This window comes from Nasonia vitripennis, assembly GCF_009193385.2.
Source record: "Nasonia vitripennis strain AsymCx chromosome 3 unlocalized genomic scaffold, Nvit_psr_1.1 chr3_random0009, whole genome shotgun sequence".
Taxonomy (NCBI): Eukaryota; Metazoa; Arthropoda; class Insecta; order Hymenoptera; family Pteromalidae; genus Nasonia; species Nasonia vitripennis.
Window position 1 is genome coordinate 785991 of NW_022279629.1, and position 20992 is coordinate 806982.

Below are 20992 nucleotides of genomic sequence, written 5' to 3' on the forward strand. Positions count from 1 at the left end.
TTTAATTTTTAATTTTTTTGTTTATCCGGAGAGCTAAAGAAATGCTTGATGCACCATGTCAGTAGTCGTGCGAGACTCCCCGTGTATACCCAATAAAATTCTACCTCCCCGGTAACCACTTTCGCATTCCTTTGGGGGGTCGCCTGTCTTATGCTGTCCTAGCCATTATCTAGTCTTTTAAGCAACTGTTGTTGTTTTTCGCGCGGAGAACGGTCTCCACGTACGCCGTTATGTCATCCCAATTCTGCTTGCTGCCAAGCATCGTTTCATTACCCCCACGATTACCATCGAAGCCTCGGTCGCGACTGTCCGGTAGAAGCACGCTATTCTTAGGGCCCCCCTTCGCTGTACCGCCATTATCTTTTTCCGATACATAGCATCGGCTCACACCTCTGCCCCATATAACAGGATAGAGTTAGTGGTCGTCATGAGTAACCGCCTGACTGTTGGCCTGGGCCCGCGTACATTGGCCATGAGTCGGCTAAGTTGCGCTATCCTAGTCGTGGCTTTCTTGAAGATGGGATCCAGGTGTTTCCCATAGTTCAGTTTCGTGTCTAGGGTTAGCCCTAGATACTTGGCCGATGGTCTCGTCATTATAGTCTCGCCGCCTACCTTCATAGGTATCATGGTAGGTATTCGTTTTCCTGCCAAAATAACGATTTCAGTCTTATTTAGCGCTAAGGTCAGTCCGTGATTCGCTATTCACCATAGCACAATACTAATAATTGTGTTTAGCTTCGCTTGCGCGATGTCCACGTCGTCTGCGTTTCCCACAAGCGTCACGTCCTCCGGCATTTCAAAATTTAGAAATCCATCGTACAAGATACTTTTTCTACGTCCTTCTTTTGTGTCGTACTTAATAACCCGATTCCTTAGATAAATTTCCGTAAGGCGCATAATGTATCGCGGCATACCGAATGATTCTAGGGCAGCAAGTATGTCGGTCCATCTTGCACAGTTGAATGCGTTTTTTACGTCTAAACCAGAATCACGATATCTCTAGTCGCGTGTCCAACTTTTTTTACTTTCTTTACTATGTCTGTTATTTCTCTGATAGCTCCTATGGCCGATCGCCCTATTCTAAAGCCATACTGTTTATTAGAAAGGTCTCCTGCTTCACGTAATTCGTTTAATATGCGCTGTTTAACCAGAGCTTTCCCATTGTGTCTAAAAGACTCAGTGGTGTATAAGAGGTCTATATACAGATAGTATATCTTTTCTGGAGCTGGCGAGTGCTGTGGTATGAAACGGTTACGACTCTTCTTGGTCTTGTGCGCGTGTAAGATTTTAGTTTTTTGAGAAGAGTAGTAATCATTTACTGATCTGCGTCTAAATTTTGACAGCAGATCACAAATAGAAATTTGATTCTAATAATGATGTATTCTTGTAATATAAGAGAGGTCCGGAATACCAGGTAGTGAAAAGTTATTTCAATAATAATAGTATGTTATTTCTTTTCAATAAACAAAATATATTCTATTAGTAGTCTCTTGAGATAGAATATTGCGTGAATTGCAAGAATTCTTTATAACAGAAAGTTTTTTATGTTCATTTTGATTTTATAATTTATTTATAAGTCAATACGCTTTATTTTGCGTTATTGGCTTTGTATCACGATTTTCTAAGTATCTAAACGATTCGAAATTATTCTAAGTTTTTCTTTCACGCTGGCGCTTAAGTTGCGCTTCAGCTAGTGATCTCGGATAGCTCACAGGGGTCCTTATATAGGCCACGGAGAGAGAGGATATCGCGCCGCCGAAAAAACTCTCGCATTCATACCTGCACACATACATTCACACCTATATACATTTATCATTCATACAAACATATTCTAATGCGCGCGCCGCGACGCCACTCCTTCTCTCACGCCGCTGCGCTCGCCACTCAATATATACAGGTATATACAATGTGTTGCGCGCTCTCCCCACTCTAATGCTGCTTTTGCTTGCTGCCGCTAGCGGGCTCGTGGTGCTGCTGGAGTTATGCTGCTGTTAGCTCAGTTGACCCGGAGCGTTTCAATGAAGAGTGGAGGAGCGCGAGATATTCGCGTTAAATCTAGAATTTTATTCCACGAAAATTAGTTTTAAATATAATTTATAATTTTACGCGGAGCCTGTACGGAGTGTTACAGGTGAACACGTTGTTTGAATCGGCGGTCGTGGGTTGAGGCCGCGGCATCAAAAGGAAGTTAATGTCGAAGAGTTGTCTATTATTCCATATGGTGCGGCGTCGTCTTTGCTCAGGCGTCGATAAAGCAGGGTTCGAGCAGCGATGTCGTTTATCAGCTGTGTAGAGCGGTTGCGGGTGCTTTAGTGGCTAGCTTGCTTCGTGTTGTTCGTTGAGATTATTTGGGTTAGTATAAGGTAATTACAGCCTTTGTAGTTAGCTGGATGATAACCGTCACAGTTTACACAAGTCGGTGTGGTGTTATCATTTTTGACTCCGTTGCTATACGGACATGTGCCGGGTTCGTGCATGCGTATGCATTTGACGCAGCGATATCCTAAATTGCAGTTTGCACTCGAGTAGCCTACGTGCTGGTATTTGTGACACTAGAACACTTGTTTTTTGATGGGGTTCCCATTTTATGCGTTGATAGTTCCACATATAAAAAGTAACTGCTGAATTCGAGGCCAATAAAATATCAAATGACCAGAAATTCTGTAGTCATAAACATTTTCTCCTTTCCTGGCAGTAAGTGCACGTACAGAGCCGATGTTGCACTTTTGGCCCATAAGGCTTATGAGTGTGTCAAGCATCGACAATGCCGTGACGTAGTTAGTAGAGGATCAGCGAAGCTCTCCTACGTGACAGTAGATTCATACCGATTTGAGCCCGCGAGCTGACAGCTCCAGAAGAGAAAGTATTATTCAGAAGGATACAGCTCCACGTTTTCGGATTTTCATTATACGATTAAAGTTACCTTGTGCGCGGCTATCTCGTGGCTGTCTTCGCTAGATTAAGTCGAACTTCGTGGTTGCCTTTTCGAATAATTCGGGTTTTTTTGCGTAACGAGGCCCTCGCTGTAAGTCGTTGGACGCAGGCAAGCGCTACATTGTTCATCGTTTATAGTATTCGCGGGCAATTAGTTAAGTGTGATCGGGAAAATTGTCGGGAAGGAAAAGCGTATTTGTGGATATCTTGATGTGTAAGTCGGTCTCGGTTATCTTCGCAGAATTTCGATAATCAGGACATTTGCGGTTAGAACACGGTTAAGTGGTTATCTGTATGAAAATTGGCTATCTAGGAAAATATCGGCTATCTACGAAAATATAGTATCTATTGCGGAAAAGTCAGCATTAGGTTTTGTCGAGTGTTAAATTACTGCGCGAGTTAAAAGAAGTATAAATCGTAGAAAACTAGGTATCTCTGTGTAAAACAACAAAGTGTAAATTGTAAGTAAATTAAATAAACGAGTGCTGAGAATCAAAGACAAGACTTGTCCAACGTGAAGTGCATTTATCCCCGAACCTCCCTCTCTCCTAAACCGCGATCGCGGGGCTGAGCTCGAGACAAAGAAGTCGCGAGACTTCGGCGCTTGTCGGCGAGCACCTGGCGCTCTGGTTATAATTACGAGATTCGTCGAGGCGTGGAAGTTGTAACGTTGCTCGGAAAAACCAGCAATTTTCCTGTCTATTACCTGTAGAAAAATTCTGGTTATCATACACTACTATTGAACCTATTGATTCTATTAGGTAATGTGATCACTGTGTGTGTTACGGAATTATCGCACTAATCGTATTTCTGTATCAAAAAGATTTCTCTGCAAGAGCACGTTCGTCAGACGTCCGTTTGCTGCAAAAGCTCGCGCCCCAGAGCTCTAATCACTGAGCTACGCCTACGATGCATTCAGACGTTATGCATTGCAGAATAGCCCGGTGAACTCTTATCACTGACTCATCTCGCTGCTCGCATTGCAGACGTGTGCGTCTCTGACAATAATAATTATAAAGAATTGTAAAAAATCAGGATTCAATTAAGAAAATATTTTTTTCAAATACTAAAAATCAAAATACAATTAATGTGTACTGATTTTTAATATTCTTAATAATTTAATACATTAACGTTAATTTAATTATAATTACGATTTTTAGTTACTCCTTCTTGGTCGGAACCTTTACCAGGATGGGTTGATAACTTAAATGGACCCGTTGGATTAATTGTTGGTGCAGGAAAAGGAGTAATAAGGTCAATGCATTGTAATGCAAATTTCCATGCTGAAGTAATTCCGGTAGATCTCGCAATTAATGCATTAATATCTATCGCGTATAAAGTTGGGACAACAATAGAGAAGTATGCACTCAAATCACATTTGTATTTATATGATAATTCATTAAACACTGTAAAAGGAATTCGCATCATCTTTATTTTTAAATTATTACAGAACAAAGAAAATTCCGGTATTCAACATTACCCAAAGTGGTGTAATGCCAATCACATGGGGTGAAGTATTAGAAAAAGGAAAATCCGTAGCGTATGATTACCCATTCGAGGGTGCAATATGGTATCCAGATGGAGATATTAGAAGCAGTAAATTCGTACATAATCTTTTTGTGCTATTTTTTCATATTATTCCGGCATACTTTATAGATTTTTTGATGGTGATATTTCATCAAAAACGTTTGTAAGTATTGTTATTTATTTACTGCAGTAAATCTATGTAACTCACTAGCCAAAAGACTCGTTCGCTCACGCTCGCTTGTAATATCAAAATTGATATTTTTAAGTTATAACTTTGAACAAAAGCTAGTGAACTCAAATTATATATATATATATATATATATATATATATATATATATATATATATTAAATTAAAATGGTGGAATGAGTGAGGGAAGCTTGGATGAATAAATCAACGCAAAGCACAATGAATTTCGCGGAAAAAAGACGACTTGCCGCGGCGTAAAAACTCTCACGGAGTAGAGAGAAAAGCCGGGACAAGCCTATAGCTTTATTTTAGAAATAAGGAAATTATACAAAGAAAAGTGACTCTAGGATAGACTAAACAAATAGAGAGAAACGCAATTACAATGTACGCTTATACAAAAAAAGAGAGACTCTACTATTAAGACAAGAATTAGAATTTTTCTAAGTCTAGGACTGATACGCTATATGATGCGATATCGTGCCTAACTCGAAATATTTATACGTGTAGAAATATTTGAAAATATTCTAAGTCTTTTACCTGCTCAAGGCATAAGTTGCTCAAGAGCAGGGACTAGGCGCTTTAGTTGCGCTGTCCTTTTATAGGCCTCGGAGCGAGCGGGGATCGTGCTGCCGAAAATACTATCGCATTCACACTTTCACATAGACATTCACACCTATGTACAAAACCCATTCATACAAATAATTTATAATATGCGCGCGCTACGCCGCCGCCGTCGCTTCTCCTTCTCTTGCGCCGCTGCGCTCGCCGCTTCGATATACATATATATATATATATATATATATATATGGTATGTTGCGCGCTCTCCCTCTTTTTTCGGTGTTGCTGCTACCGCCGCTCGCTGGCTCGTGGCGCTGCTGAAGTTGCGCTGTCAGCTGAATCGCGGGCTCATCCTAATTGAAAATGGGGGAGCGCGATACTCGCGTAAAATCTAAAAATGTATTCAATATATTTTAGTTTTTATTCTGTATAGTTTTTTGCGGAGCTTGTACGGGGCGTTAAATGCTCAAATCTGATTCATGATCTGAGAGAGAGAGTCACGATCATTGTCCATTCTCTTTTGAAGTTTTGCTTGTGTGAGATCTAATAATTCTTTTACTTTTTCTCCTAGGACTTGGTACATATGTTTAGTACCATAATGCGGGTTGAGTTCGTGCATTCTAAAACGCATCTGTTCAGTGATTTCTTCTTCTTCTGAGAGACACAATGGTAAATCGTTAATTGACTCGTGATCTAAATCCACTTCGTCCTTTTCTGGCATTATGCTCTTTTCCTGATATCTCTTTAGACTTTCCTCAAACTTCTTGCTTGCTTCTTCTACTTCTTTCTTACTTAAAGTGGTCCTTACGGAACTTTCCATTATAGAGTCATCGTCAGTACTTATTTCCGCGGTTGACGGTTCTTCTGCACTGACTAGCACTTCAATGTTACTGATGGTCCTATTCTGACTGTCGGTTGATGACGTGTCTCCATCTGAATCGGAGTGTCCTGATTGGTATTCATCAATTCTCAATCTACTGTACCTTGGGTTGGGCAGTGTCGATTTTTTGGTTTCACTTACTGCTAATGCTGTGGATGATAGGCATGACCTGCGTGATAGATTGAGTTTTCTGATGATGGTTGCTTCAGAATCTGTGTCACTTTGAGTATCATTACTGCTTTCTTCTTCGCTAGTTGCAATGGTCTCTGATGCAGGTTTGGTCACTTTTAACAAAGGTTTTTCCACAGGTTTATTTATTTTGGCAGACTTGATTGACTTGGGCACTTTTGGTATTGCTCCTAGCTTGATGTATGTGGCTACTGGACTTTCTACCTATGCTGTTCTTCCTTGCGTTCTTTGCGCAATCACGCTGTGATCCAATTTAAGTGCATTTTTGTTTGTTTTCGCGCTTAGTGGTCTTCATCTTCCTCTTGGTGCCGTAGTCTTTTCAGATGCTGAGTGAGCTCTGTTTCGAGAAGCTGTTCTGTCTGTTGAAGCATTGCTCTTGGTTTTATTTTCTTTCTGCTTCGCCTTTTCATCTATGATCATCACCTTTATCTTTGACAGATTCTCATTTATCTCTTTTTTAGTCATTTCCAGAGGATTCCTCGATAAATCATCAGCATTTTTGTTCAGCTTGTCTGGCTTGTATTTGAAGGTGTACTCATACCCCGTGAATCTAAACATCCACCTCATTAATCTTTGTCCAGGGTCTTTTCTAGTGTGCATCCAATTTATTGGTTCGTGATCACTGACCAAGCTGAATTTGCGACATAGTAAATACGGTCTAAATTGATGCAGTACATATAATACAGCTAGACACTCCTTTTCTGTGGTTGAATATTTTCTTTCCACTTTGTTTAATACTATCGATAGATATTGTACGTGGTGGTCGAATCTATCTTTCTTTTGGCTTAAAACGGCTCCAATTGCGTAATCCGATGCATCAGTCCTTAGAGTAAATTCTTTGTTGAAGTCAGGAAACTGTAGTATAGCTTCCTCCATGAGCCACTGTTTTAACTTTTCAAAACTCTCTTCGCGCTGTTTAGTCTACTCAAATTTTACATTCTTTTTCAGTAGATCATTTAGTGGTTTTGCAATTTTGGCAAAATCTTTAATGTATTTTCGATAATAGCCAAACATTCCAAGTACTTCTCTTATATTCTTTGCACTTTTTGGTATGGCTAACTTAGCTATAGCTGCAACTTTCTCTGGATTTGGTTCCACGCCTCTTTCACTGATTATGTGTCCTATTTTCGTGCTCTTGTAGATCTTTGCTATAAACAATGATGTCGTCTAAATACACAAGCATTTCTATATTCTGAAGTCCTCTAAGCGCTTTTTCCATCAGTCTTTGGAAAGTCGCTGTGGCATTTTTCAGGCCTTCTGGCATTCTAGTATACTCGTAGTACCCGTTAATTGTCGTGAAAGCTGTTTTATAGCAGTCCTCTGGTGCCATAGGTATTTGTTAAAAGCCGCTTGCTAGGTCGAATATGGAAAAGTACGTTGCACCTCCCAATTGATCCATGATATCTGCGATATTTGGTAATGGATATGCATTTCTGCTTGTCTTCTTGTTCAACTCTCTAAAATTCATCACCATCCGCCATCTTGGATTTCCTATCAGTACATGGTAGTCTGTAACCTGGTAGTAAGAATCGATCTAAATAGTCTTCGATTATTCGGTCCACTATATCTAATTCTCTCGATTGAGATGACTTCTCCTTATGGCTTCTTTTACCTTTTCCAATCGTTCGATTCCATCTATAATTGTATCGCCATCAAACTCACTGTCCATTTTTGCAGGAAATCGGGTCCTGTATCGAAAGGTATCAGTTCTCTTGGATTCACTTCTATGGTTACGTCCTGTTCACTTGTGTTAATGGCCATTATTTTGCAAGTATTGTTCATTTTTGTCACTACTCCTTCACCTACGAAGAGATTTTCGTTCCCCACGTCAATTCTTGGTATATATCCCTCCTTCAGGTTGCTTTTGATTAAATTGATTTGTATTACTTGTCTGCTTCTCGCTTTTATTGTATGTGTCACCTTTTCTGGGGCTTGTTCTGCTTGTCCGATGGGTTCTGGTCGTATTATCTCATTTCCTTTTTCGTTTGCAGGTTTTACCTTTAGTATTTCGTTGGCTTGTTTGCATTTGTATTCTTTTCTTAAATTCTTTTGATTATGCTCTTCTTTGTGTCCTATGAACGGTATTAGGTGTATCACATCTTCGCTTATCATTAGCGCATTTTTGTAATAAGATATCACGGCCTCTTCTTTCTTCAGATAATTGCGTCCTAACATCCCATCAAATGGAATTGGAAAGTCATCCGACACTATTTGGAATTTTACTGGAGTACCTTCTATATCTAAATATATTGACGCGTACGTCTTCACAGTTTGGTTCGTAATTCCGCCAAGTTCTCTAGCATCAGCAGTGCAGATGGGCATGTCATCGTCTAATACACTTGTCTTAATTAAATTTACTGTGGCTCCGTTGTCAATCATGAATTCCACCCATGGTTTAGTGTTTCCAACTGGTATCCTTATTCTTACTGCTGTGGCTTTGTCGTCCTCCCAATCAACATTTTGAGGTTCTTTACAGTTTGTAAACCGCATTCTAGATACCTCTCTGGTATCGTCACAATTGCCATCACTGGTGCTTTTGGTTGATTGTTGCTTGGATCCGTTGGATACGCATTTTTGTTCTCGTTGTATGCTTGTAGCTGTTGTTGATAATGCTGTTGATCCGTGTTTCTGGGCATCTGTTCGTTTTGGACTTGATTTGAACCCTGATTCTGCATTGAGTGCATTTGATCCTGTCTCGGATAACAATAGTTATTTATACTTTACACATGAGGTAGAGGTTAATAACAGTATTTCATTTTTTGATATTGCTCTGTTCATTAATAATAACTGTATTATTACAAGTTGGTTCAATAAACCTACAAATTCCGGTAGAGTTTTAAATTATTTTTCCAATCATACAATACAACTCAAACGCAATATAGTTTATAACTTGGTAGACAGAGCTATGTTACTTTCTTATGACTCTTTTCATACTGACAATATTTCTATAGTTAAGAATATATTGATTAATAATAATTATTTGTTACACTTTATTGAATCTGGTATTTTGCTTGAGAAAAATTAAATTTTCCATGAATAACACACAAACTTATGCACAGAGTACGATACCAACACATATAGTTTCATAACCATTTCATGAAAAATTGTTCTATGCCTGTAAATCGACGTTTAAAAAATATGGTATACATACTGTTCCGTCAATGACGCATAAATTAAATAATATTGTAAGGTTAGGTAAAGATACTTTGGATAAATGGAGCCAAACTAATGTTATTTATGAATTTCAATACAGTGATTGTTCTGCTACTTACATTGGTCAAACTAAAAGAAATTTAAAAGCAAGGATTGATGAGCACAGAAAAATGATAAAATACTGCCGAGTCCGACACACATTAGAAATAATCCCTTACACAGTTTCGATTTTGATAATGTTAAAATTTTGGATCGTGAAAGTAATAGGTATAAAAGACTGATTTCAGAAAGCCTTTTCATTACCATGAATTCGAATACTATTAATAAAGAAGAAGATTTTCAATTGATAACTAAGTAATAACCGAGAGTCAGTAGAATGTTTAATAATAATAACGGTTCATCTAGAAATTAATTTATCATATTTTTTTACACAAAAATATTTTTTTCTGTTTGTTTTTATTTACATGTTGCTTTCTACTTAATTCATCAAAATTTGATAATATAAGTCTCCATTCTATGTTTAGCTTGTCTCTGATAATATTATTTTTATGTGTTACTATTTACTTATTGATTGATTATTCTAAATTAATCGATGGTTACCGGTTCCTGCAATATCTGTTTTCACTTAGTACTTTGCGTCACCCTTCTGTCTATGTAGGAGTGACTTTTCACTTATATACTGTATACTGTGTACAACTTGCGACTAATATCTCACTGCTAACTGTGATTTACTCAAGGAATTTCCTGGTTGGCCCTTACAATAAGCCTTGTACATTGATACCGCCGTAAAATACGTTCTCTTCTCTTTAATGTCTATCTAGCCCAGCTTTCTCCTGAAGGAAGTTGTATGCTCGCACCTTCTATGAATTCTGCAACCTTTGCAGTCTAGTTTTAGCATTAATCTTGGTGAAAGATGATAAGAGTGCTTCATTGGTACATGATCGAAATGATCTAAACCCGTAAAAAGCTCTGCTAATCTTTCGTCTAACTGCATGCACCTGCGGTTTCCACGTTAACTTTAAATTTATGACTACACCGAGATTAGTTACTGCATCGACAAATGGAACAAAAACATCAGTTTGCACCTCAATACCAGAAAATTCAACCCCTGTAGTTGATTTATATTGTTGTGACCGGGTACGGGTAACTCAAGTAAGAACACGTATTTACGGAAATGGAACACAGACTCTTTATTCTATTCGTACACGACTCAGCTCATCAGCTGTCACGATCGGACTGAACATAAACAACAACATTCGTGACGTCGTTGTTCACGTTACGAGCCGCTATACGCGATTCTTGGTGTTTGAATCGCGCAACGTTCGATCGCAACATTGCCCCCTTCTTTTCAAATTGTTGTTCCGATAATCCATAACCTTCCATGGTTCAAGCGGGTTATCCTTTTCTTATTCCAATGATGACTTACAGGATCCCATCAACGTCCTCTACCTTGACCCACATTAAGTCAAGTACCAAGTCAAGTACCAAGCAACATACATGTCAAGTTACCAAGCGGCGCTTACAGATGCGGACTCCAATCATCACTTACTGGAATAAAAGACAGATTTATCTCTTTCTCAAACTCAAGCTACGAGCGGTTTAATTTTTTCACATTTTTTGTCTTTTGATCAGTATACGGACAAGAGGGGGGAAGTTGACATGCTGTGGAACCGCTCGTCAAGCCTCTGCTTCCGTATTCACCTTCACTCTCTTGGGAAAAACCACAGCTTAAAAGAACCATGAGTAGAGCAGTTTTCTCAATAGGTTTAATTCGGTCAAATCTGGGATTATCAGTCTCAATCATGTTAAGTTTCATAATCAGAGTTTCATCTCTATTGGCCTATATCAGCAAAGGATCATTCTCATCTAACCTCCTCCATCATACGTCAAAGATGTGAGTGACGTCATCGGGAATTTAGACGCATCAATTATTGAAGCTCTCGTTCCGAATCATGCGGATCTGAAACGGAACGATCCCAACATCTGCAGTATTATACCCTTCAGTGACATATTTAATGTGTCCTGGAAATAACCTTAATCTGTCCTTGTGATTTTTTAAATTTATCCTTACTTCTACGTAGTTTTAGAATAGTGTCATCAACAGCGGCTTTCGGATTGCTAATTATGACACAATAATGTTTAGATAGTTTAATCTAATCATTTTTGAATTTATTCTGACTTTCTCTGATTTAGTTTCTTTTTGTATTGCGTTACAAGATTTGTCAGTAACTACGATATTCGTTACTGGTATTTCAATACCTGATTTTAATCTATCATTTTGTACAATCTCCGAAATGTCAAATACAATGGCATTTGTCGCTTCTGAATTATTCTGTTTAACTAACGTAGTGTGTTTCATATTCATGTCTGTAATGTTTCTATAAGCAAGATAATAAGCATACTTGTTTTTCTATTACAACTATGCGTATTATTTTTGCTCTAGATCTAAATTGACTTATCTTGTGTTCGATGAAATTACCTGAATCAGTTTGACGTTGTCTTGTTGCTTTAAATTGCAATCGCTCTTTAGTCAGTCTGGCTTCAAAAATTGATAAACCAACTCTAACTCTTTTTCTGAACTATTTTCTGATTCTTTCTAAAATTGACCTTTATTCGCCATCTTTACATTCGCATTGTGACAAGCATTCTGTTGTGATTGTTTAACTGAAAGCATTCTTGGAAAAGCAACTGGACGTTTTAGCATTCTTGTAGGCATCTTCCAGAACATAATTGCTAAACGTTTTCACTAATCACTACAAATCTCTATCCCGGACAAGCCATCAAAATGTTATGACTGAGTTCGGGCAACGTAAATGAGAACACGTATTTACGGAAAAGGAACGCGGACTTATTATTTTAATCGTACACGACTTAGCTCATCAACTGTCACGATCAAACATTCGCGACGTCGTTGTTCACGTTGCTAAGGATCGCTGTGTGCGATTCTCGGTGTTCGAATCCAAAAATTATAGCTTTGGTTTTGCCAGTATTAAGATATAAAGCATTGTGTGATGCCCACTCTGACACTGCCCGCGCTGCCGCACACTGGGCCCTATAGACATTTGTTGTTTCAAAATTCTCTACAGACCATGGTTTTCGACCAATCACAATATTTTTTTTTTTATTGAAGTTCGTTAAAATTCTAAAAGACCCATAAGGGCAGATTTTTGAAAAAATGAAATAATAATTAATTAAAAATCTAAGTTCTACAATAAACCCATAAACCTTAAGGCATTAATGTCCATAAGCAAATGGGCGACTACTGAAAAAAGCTATATATATTTGTGAGTGGTTATGGGGGTCGCTGATTATAAATCTGGCATAATTCCCCGTATATGTGCAACAGCGTTCATCACCGTACCAGAAGTACTACGCTTGGACGCTAGGCGGTGATGACACCAGTTTTCATATCTGTCAGCGAAGTAGCGTCCTAAAAGGCATATAATGATGCACTAATCCATGAATTTTTACCATACTTTTTCGTGTTAAAAATTAGCCGTGTTAGAGTTCACATTCAAGTGGCAGGCTAACGGTTAAATATTATTATAAATAAGCATTGAAATTTAAAACTAGAATAAATATTAGGAGTATTCAGCGATTGTCGTTGCAAACAATTTTTCTTCAGCCGTATTCACGGTTACTATTTGCATAGATAATTTTCACAATCATTATCAGTCGTTCTTACGACTACTTCTCCAGCGATTATTCTTGCAAATAGTTTTTTATCAGCCGTTTTCACGGCTACTGTTTGCATAGATAATTTTTACGGTCTTTTTCAAACAGACATTTTCACGACTACTCCGGTGATTATTGTTGCAAACAGTTTCTTATCAGCCGTTTTCACGGCTACTATTTTCATATATAGTTTTCAGGTTAATTTTCGAGCAGTCATCATCACGACTGTATCAAAGTTACCTTTCATTCATCCCCTCTAAGTGAAACCTAACAATGAATACTTTTTCCATTCAAAACGGTATATTCTGTGATATACTGTTGAAATTAGACAATAAAAGTAGAAGTGTAAATTGCTTGATCGATTATATTAAGCGCAATATGAGCTCAGCGATGAGGAACCAAGCATCGTTAAAAAAAACTTGAGAGTTCTTTTATGGTCACTTTCAAGTCAAAACTGTCTGCTGTACTTTATGAAGAACCCATATTTGGGAAAAAATATGTATCTTGGATAGCAGATAACTTTGTTGTGAATTTTGATAACGACCTGAAGCGTGAAGACCTGTCACTGATAGTTTTGAAGGCAGTTCGAGATCTACGAAATACAGAATAATACAGTCTATTACTAGTAGCTTTTCTCGGGAAGAAATAAAAAAAGCTTTTTATACAAATTTACGAGATTCTGGGGGCGTTTAATAAAACAAATTGAAGATCTTTTAAGCGATCCCAATTGTTTTATGAATAATTCCGTTTCAGAGGAAATAATTCCTTTCACCGAAAATGAAGCAATAGCTCTGATTAAAGATGCAAAATTGTCAAGGTGGCAGTATGATACTATTCGCAAACAGGTAAAAGGAAAAAATGTTGATATTTTCATACCTTATAAACTACTTTTTTCAGCAAAAGAAAATTGTTATTCTGTATCTTCTAGTCTCTCCATATCTGGAAAAGGTGGTAGCGTTGATTTACAACAACTGTTAAATTATACATCCAAACGTCTCCTACAGATACCGGATATTTTATCTAATTCCAAAACTAGTGAGGCTGAATACTCTCTAGTTTTAACTAGTAAATAGGGATGTGACGGATCAGATCATAGCCAGTTTAAGCAAATATTCCCCGATAGAACTAGCTCAGATGAAAGTATTTTCATGATGTATCTCGTACCACTTATCTTAGAAGTCAATACTTCAGACCGTGCAACAGTAATTTGGCGTTACCCTCAATCTGGTTCGACTAGGCATTGCCGAAATTGACAGCTGAAATTGCAGGTATCAATGAAAGTTTAATTACAAGATACAGTGTAATACTACAAGCTCTTGCTTCTTGATCTAATATACACTCCGACAAATTTGACGATGGTGCAAAAGAAACTGTAAAGTTATATGTATCATTGTACGATTAGTTCTACATGCCTACATCTGTGTATAAAATTCTCCTCCATGGTGCGAACATTATAAATCACTTTCTCATTCCAATCGGCATTTTATCCGAAGAAGCTCAAGAATTACGGAATAAAGATTTGAAATACTATCGTCAATTTAATACTCGAAAATGTAGTAGAATCTACACGAATATAGATCTATTGCATAAATTATTAATATCTTCTGATCCTTATATATCTAGTTAAAGGCACAAGGCAAAAAATATAAAGCTTGATGTTGATGATGCTGTTAAGGACTTATTAATTTTAACTTGAAATGAAGTGATACAATTTTAAAATTGCTCGGCTTAAGGTATTTGGGTTTGAGGTTAAAGGTTTACGGTTAACACTTTTTTTTTCCACCTTGAAGTAGTGAATTTCCAAAAAAAATTGTTTATGCTTTGAACATGATTGGTTATAGTAGTTATGCCCGTGAAATGCAAAACTAAAGTAGTTTTGAATAGAAAAATAATTTTGCAATAAATTATTTAAACAAATTGTTTAAACAAATCAATTACGAAAAAGTAATGCCAGATTCATAATCAGCGACCCCAATAACCACTCACAAATATATATAGCTTCCTTCAGTAGTCACCCATTTGCTTATGGCCATGAATGCCTTAAGGTTTATTGTAGAAATTAGATTTTTAATTAATTATTATTTCATTTTTTCAAAAATCTGCCCTTATGGGTCTTTTAGAATTTTAACGAACTTCAATTTAAAAAAAAAATTTATTGTGATTGGTCAAAAACCATGGTCTGTAGAGAATTTTGAAACAACAAATGTCTATAAGGCCCAGTTGGCGCCGGCGCTGCTCACATCCCTGGCGAAAAAATCACTTGATTTACAACACAATCGATCAGGCAATAGATTACTTAAATTCTTACGAGATTTTTCCCGTGACTATTTAGCGTGATTTCTGACAAATTTCTGATAAATCACGTCAGAAATCACTCGAAAAATTAAAGTATTTGTTGTGATTAAAATAAAATATTATGTTTTTACTAAACATTTATGAGAAATATATTTGTTAATGCTAATCCAAATGAATTGACCTCAATAGTATATTACGATACTAGTGCGGTAAAGTAGTTTCACCCCTGCGACAATATCGTCTGAGCGAAGCAAGGGCTATAAGTCCCCACGAGGGTGAAATCCCTTTACCCCCTAGTGTCGTACGACATTTTATCAAACAACGTGCATAAACCGAGATTTAGCGCGAATGCATTTTTGCACGAGCGTGACTTGAATCAAGGTTTTTGGAATTGAACCCCAGTCCTCAACTTCACAATCTATTATATTACTCCCTGAGCTATTTTTACTTATCCTAATAATGATGGCTTGAAGATCATGTATGAATCTTCGTAATATATCATTTACGTGTATAGACTATCTGCTGCTGTTTGATAAAATAAGGAAAATAATTTTACATAATAAAAAAAATTATGTAGTTCATTTTGTGTTTGAATTCAATTATGTTTTAGCATGGTTCGTTTGCAGAAACGTATATCAGATGGACTTGAAGTACTACAATATTTTACGACACGAGAGTGGATTTTTCATAATACAAACTTGCTCACACTATGGAATGAGATGAGCAAGAAAGATCGATTAATTTTTTCTATCGATTTTTTCAATATCAATGAAATGGAGTACATAAAAAATATTATTCTTGGGGCTAGACAGTACTGTATGAAAGAAAAACTGTCTAGCCTTGAAAGAGCCCGCAGGCATCAAAAAATGTAAGTTTATTTCTTTCTTACAAACTTTCCTGTATCAATCTGTATAATATTTAATTCATAAAAGAACAATGAATCAGTTTAAAATTAATTGTTTAAGATTAAAACATGTACTGACACGTATATAGGTATATGTATTAAGTGATGCGGTAGCGCCACGAAGGCAAGTTAAAATCATTCAAGTTCGGTATCTAGGTGTACAGGGTGGCCGATGACGTCTAGGTCGTTCGTCCCATGGTTTTTGGTGTCTAGGTAAATAAATCATACGAGGGCGGTGTCTAGGTGTACAGAGTAGCCGATGACGAGGTCTAGTCGATGTTAGTGATAAAAATATCACAAAAAAATCTGTGGTCGGAAGGTTCTAAAGGTGCTTATATTTTATTTTTAGGATGTCGAATATGAAATACTCAAAAAATTAACTAAAAAGGATTAAAATCTCTATAAAAAAATTAATTTTCAAAAAGTAAAGGTTAGACGAGTTTGATATATTCTACAACGAAATTACAGATAGAAAAAAAAACTGAGATGAATCAAACAAAGTCAAGTTTATTATATTTAATCGTAATGAAACAAGAAACATCTTCAGAGCTGTTCCTAGCTTCATTACGATTAAATATAATAAACTTGACTTTGTTTGATTGATCTCAGTTTTTTCTATTTGTAATTTCGTTGCAGAATATATCAAATTCACCTAACTTTTCACTTTTTAAAAGTTAATTTTCTTTAGAGTCATACATAGAAGACTAAATACTTTGAGGTGCCGTGTCAAAGAAAAGTTACCTAAGTTCCGCTTCATGATTATTGTGAGATTCACATCCCTGGCGAGAAAAATCAGGTGATTTATTACACAATCAATCCGCTTATAAACACAAAAAACGCTCAAATCAATACGTACGTTACAAAAACTATGGTGTGCACCAAGGGCTAAACGGGCTTATTGACCTCGTATGGTGATTGCAGTACGAGCCACAGGCAACCTAAAAAAGCCCACTTTACGTGCTTCATACACAATACTATCTCATGTGACCTACCTGCATTGCATGTTGTATTAAAAAATGATAGTTTTGAATGTTATATATACATATGTTCACATACACGCAAATATATGTGTGTGTGTGTGTTGATAATTATTTCTGCTTCCCTTCGACTGAACTAAAACTGTTCAACGAATTCAATCAAGTTAACACGGAATTAGTATGATTAACTCACACAAAATGTACATTTTTATGACCAACATCGTCATCGCCAGCACCTGTCATGGTGCATTATGCATTCCTCCAACTCTCCGGATAAACAACCCATCGAAATGTTCGCTCCTTGTCGAAGGCAGCTGCCTTAACACCTTAGCAGCTGACCGGGTGATGGGCTTATGAGAGCAGCACTCCCCATAAACGAGCGGAACGCTGCTCTCTAACTAATCAAGCGAACCGCCGTGTTGGCCGTGCGATGCGACCCGTGAGCCGCCAAAAGGAGAACCTGGGTGGCGAGGCGATCTGAAGTTGCATGCGGAAGTGACCAGACGCATCTTTGGCTTCCGCTGACGTGCGAGACGGGAGGCCGGAATCTAGCCAATTCTGGTCAATCGGCTTAGGCGAGTGCGTGATATCGAACGACGTCTGCCGGAAACTCTCCAGAGAGCCGAGCACCTTCGTTCGTGGTGGGAGGCTCGAGAGAGCCGAGGTGGACTAGTTCGATAGCGCGTGCTATACCCCGGTATCATGTGCCCAGTCTGGTACCGCCTTCAGTCATGTGTTGGGGCCATGCCAGTTGCCCCTATAGACAGGGGGATCCGGGTGGTCGGACACATGCTGGGATGAAGAAAATTACTAAACATGGAGATCAATAACGAACATCAAGAAAATACACAGGAAATCCTGGAATTGGAAACCCTAAGAGTGCCAACAGCACAAGACGGTGGATATCCAATCCACAAAGCAAGCAGCAGTACCAGCATAGCCAGCGCCATGAGCGCAGCAGAGTACCGGTTCGAGAAGAAGGCACCGGTAGATGAAGAGAGCCAGACCATAAAGGAATGGCTAAAGGATCATGCCAGCCTGCGAGACAAGCTACTGGAAATAAGGCGCACGACCAGAGAAATGATGAAAACTCTGGAGAAGCAGAAGAACGTGAATATTACGATTAAGGATGGATTACCTATTATAGGATCCACCATAATCGAAGCTCTCACGACCCTCGACAAGATGGAAGATGCTGCAAAGAGGCAGTCCCTCCAATAACCCAGAGCGGACAATCAAAAGCCTCAGAGGACGACAAAGTCGAAGAAGAGGGAACGGGCATCATCCGACGGAGGAGATGGTACCCCCGCCAAAAAGGACAAGAAAGAGGACAGAAGGGCACCCTCCACGAGCAATAAAACTGCAGAGGCACAAGAGCCTTGGCAACTAGCGGCAGGGAGAAAGGCAAAGAAGAAGGAGAAGAAAAATCAGGAGCAAGACCAGCCTCAACAACTGAGGAAAAAGGCAGAGAGGACTTCGCGGCGGAGAGGAGATGTAATCGTCGTAAGACCGGAACCGGGAAAAACATACGCCGAGATCTTGGGACAGATCAAGGCAAGAGTAAAGCCGGAGGAGCTGAATACGGAGGTTAAGTATCTCAGCAAGACAAAAGAGGGTGGCGTTCTGATTGGCGTAGGTAAGAGTGATGATAAAATGGAATCACTTAAAACGGCCATCCAAACCGCCATTGGAAAGGCAGGCACAGTCAGGGGAAAGATCTCCAGAATCACACTGGAAATTAGGGACATCGACAGTCTTACGACGCAGGACGATGTCCGCAGTGCTATCACAGCCGAGACGGGCGAAGAAGATGCCAAAGTCCATCTGTTCGAGCCGAACACGTGGGAGTAGAGGGTGGCAGTGGCCGAAATAGATCAGATTAAGGCAACCGCTCTGCTCAAAAAAGGGAAGATCCGTATCGGCTGAATAAACTGCCGAGTGAGGGTTCGCGCGAACCCCACGCGATGTTATCGCTGCCTCGGTTACGGACACGTAAAGGCGAGATGTAAAGGACCCGACAGGAGCGCCAACTGCTGGAAGTGTGGCGCGAGTGGGCACAAGGCAGCACTATGCACTGTGCCAACCCAACAAAGGATGTGTTTCTTATGCAAAGACGCTAAGATGGCCGAGGACAAGACGGTGCATGCACCAGGCACCGGTACGTGCGCGATCTTCCGGGCGGCCTTAAAAGCAGCAAAAACGCAAGGATAATGGCGCGGATACTTCAAGGCAACCTGCACAGAAGTAGGCTCGCCCACGATCTCCTACCGCAATTTGTCGCAGAGGAGAAAGCGGACGTCCTCCTGATAAGCGAACAGTACACGGATCGAGACACACCCGGCTGGGTATCCAACGATGCAAGGACCGCCGCAGTCTGGGTGCCCAGGCGCAGAATCGCAGAATCAGGGACGGGGGATTACTACGTACGGGTAAGGGTGGGTCGCATCACTTACTTCAGCGTATATCTCACAGAACCTTACTGCGGCGGATTTCGCGATACGACTAGGGGTGCTGGAGGACGCAATAAGAGACGTATCCGGGGAACTCGTCATTGGGGGCGACTTCAACGCGAGGGCCACGGAATGGGGTATGACGACAATGAATCGCAGAGGCAGGGCCATCCTCGAGATGGCAGCTCGACTAAGCTTAGTGGTAGCAAACGAGGGAAACACCACTACCTATCGCAGACCAGGTTTTGGGGAATCTATACCTGACGTAACTTTCGCAAGCGAAACGACAATCCGGAAAATCAGGGATTGGCATGTCATGGAGGAATATACTGCAAGTGACCACCAGTATATACTTTTTGACATCCAGGACGACCACAGAAACAGGACCAGTGAAAGAAAAAAGCGGACGCCACGGTGGAATATCCGGCGTATGAACCGGGACAGACTTGATGAAGAGATGCAAAGGGCGGAGCTCCCATCAATTGGGCTCCGTCAGCAACTGAGCGGACGCGAAAAAGCCGAAGCACTAGTAGAACGTACAACACGTCTCATCACGGAGTTGTGCGACGCAGCTAGGCCAAGGGTGTCTTGCGGCCATATAAGACACCCGGTATACTAGTGGACGGAGGAAATTGCAAAACTCAGAAAGGATTGCTTTCACGATAGGAGGAAGGCTCAAAAAGCTCTGAAAAGACAAAGGCCTGAAGCCCAGGACTTGTACAAGAGATACGACCGGGCGCGAAAAAGGCTGAGGGACGCGATAAAGGAAAATAAGCGACGCTGTTGGGCAAAGATTGTCGACGAAGTGGATAAAAATCCGTTTGACGAGGGATATGCGATCGTTACCCGAAAGATAGGCGAAATGAAACAAACGGAGCCCATGGAGGCAAAAGTGATAGAAAAGGTAATCGATGGGCTGTTTCCCACACACACCATCAGACCTCAGGCAGAAAGAACGAATGTGCCGATAGACGAGATACCCCCTTTCACCGAGGGCGAGCTTATCGCGGCAACCTCATCCCTGAAAAGCGGCAGAGCACCAGGACTGGATGGTATTCCGGCGGAAATGCTGAAAGTCATCGCAATCGAACGGCCGGAGCTGCTACTGGAAATGTACAATCTGTGCCTGATACAGGGTGTATTTAGCTCGAGATAGAAAAGGGCAAGATTAGTCCTTATCGAAAAACCGAAAAAAGAAGCGGACGCGGACACTTCTTATAGACCATTGAGTATATTGGATACGATGGGAAAGACGGAGGAAG

At 39.5% G+C, this 20992-nt stretch overlaps 1 protein-coding gene across 8 annotated transcripts in view; it reads left to right on the forward strand.

Annotated features, from left to right (window-relative positions):
- The window catches only part of LOC100117878 (putative fatty acyl-CoA reductase CG5065), a 267482-nt gene that overhangs the window by 216273 nt on the left and 30217 nt on the right, over positions 1–20992 (forward strand). For all 8 annotated transcript variants that reach the window (XM_031927035.2, XM_032601844.1, XM_032601843.1 and 5 more), the window contains 3 exons: positions 4095–4293; positions 4385–4624; positions 16010–16267. In XM_031927035.2, the coding sequence (XP_031782895.1) occupies positions 4095–4293; positions 4385–4624; positions 16010–16267 (697 nt within the window). The remainder of the gene's footprint in view (positions 1–4094; positions 4294–4384; positions 4625–16009; positions 16268–20992) is intronic.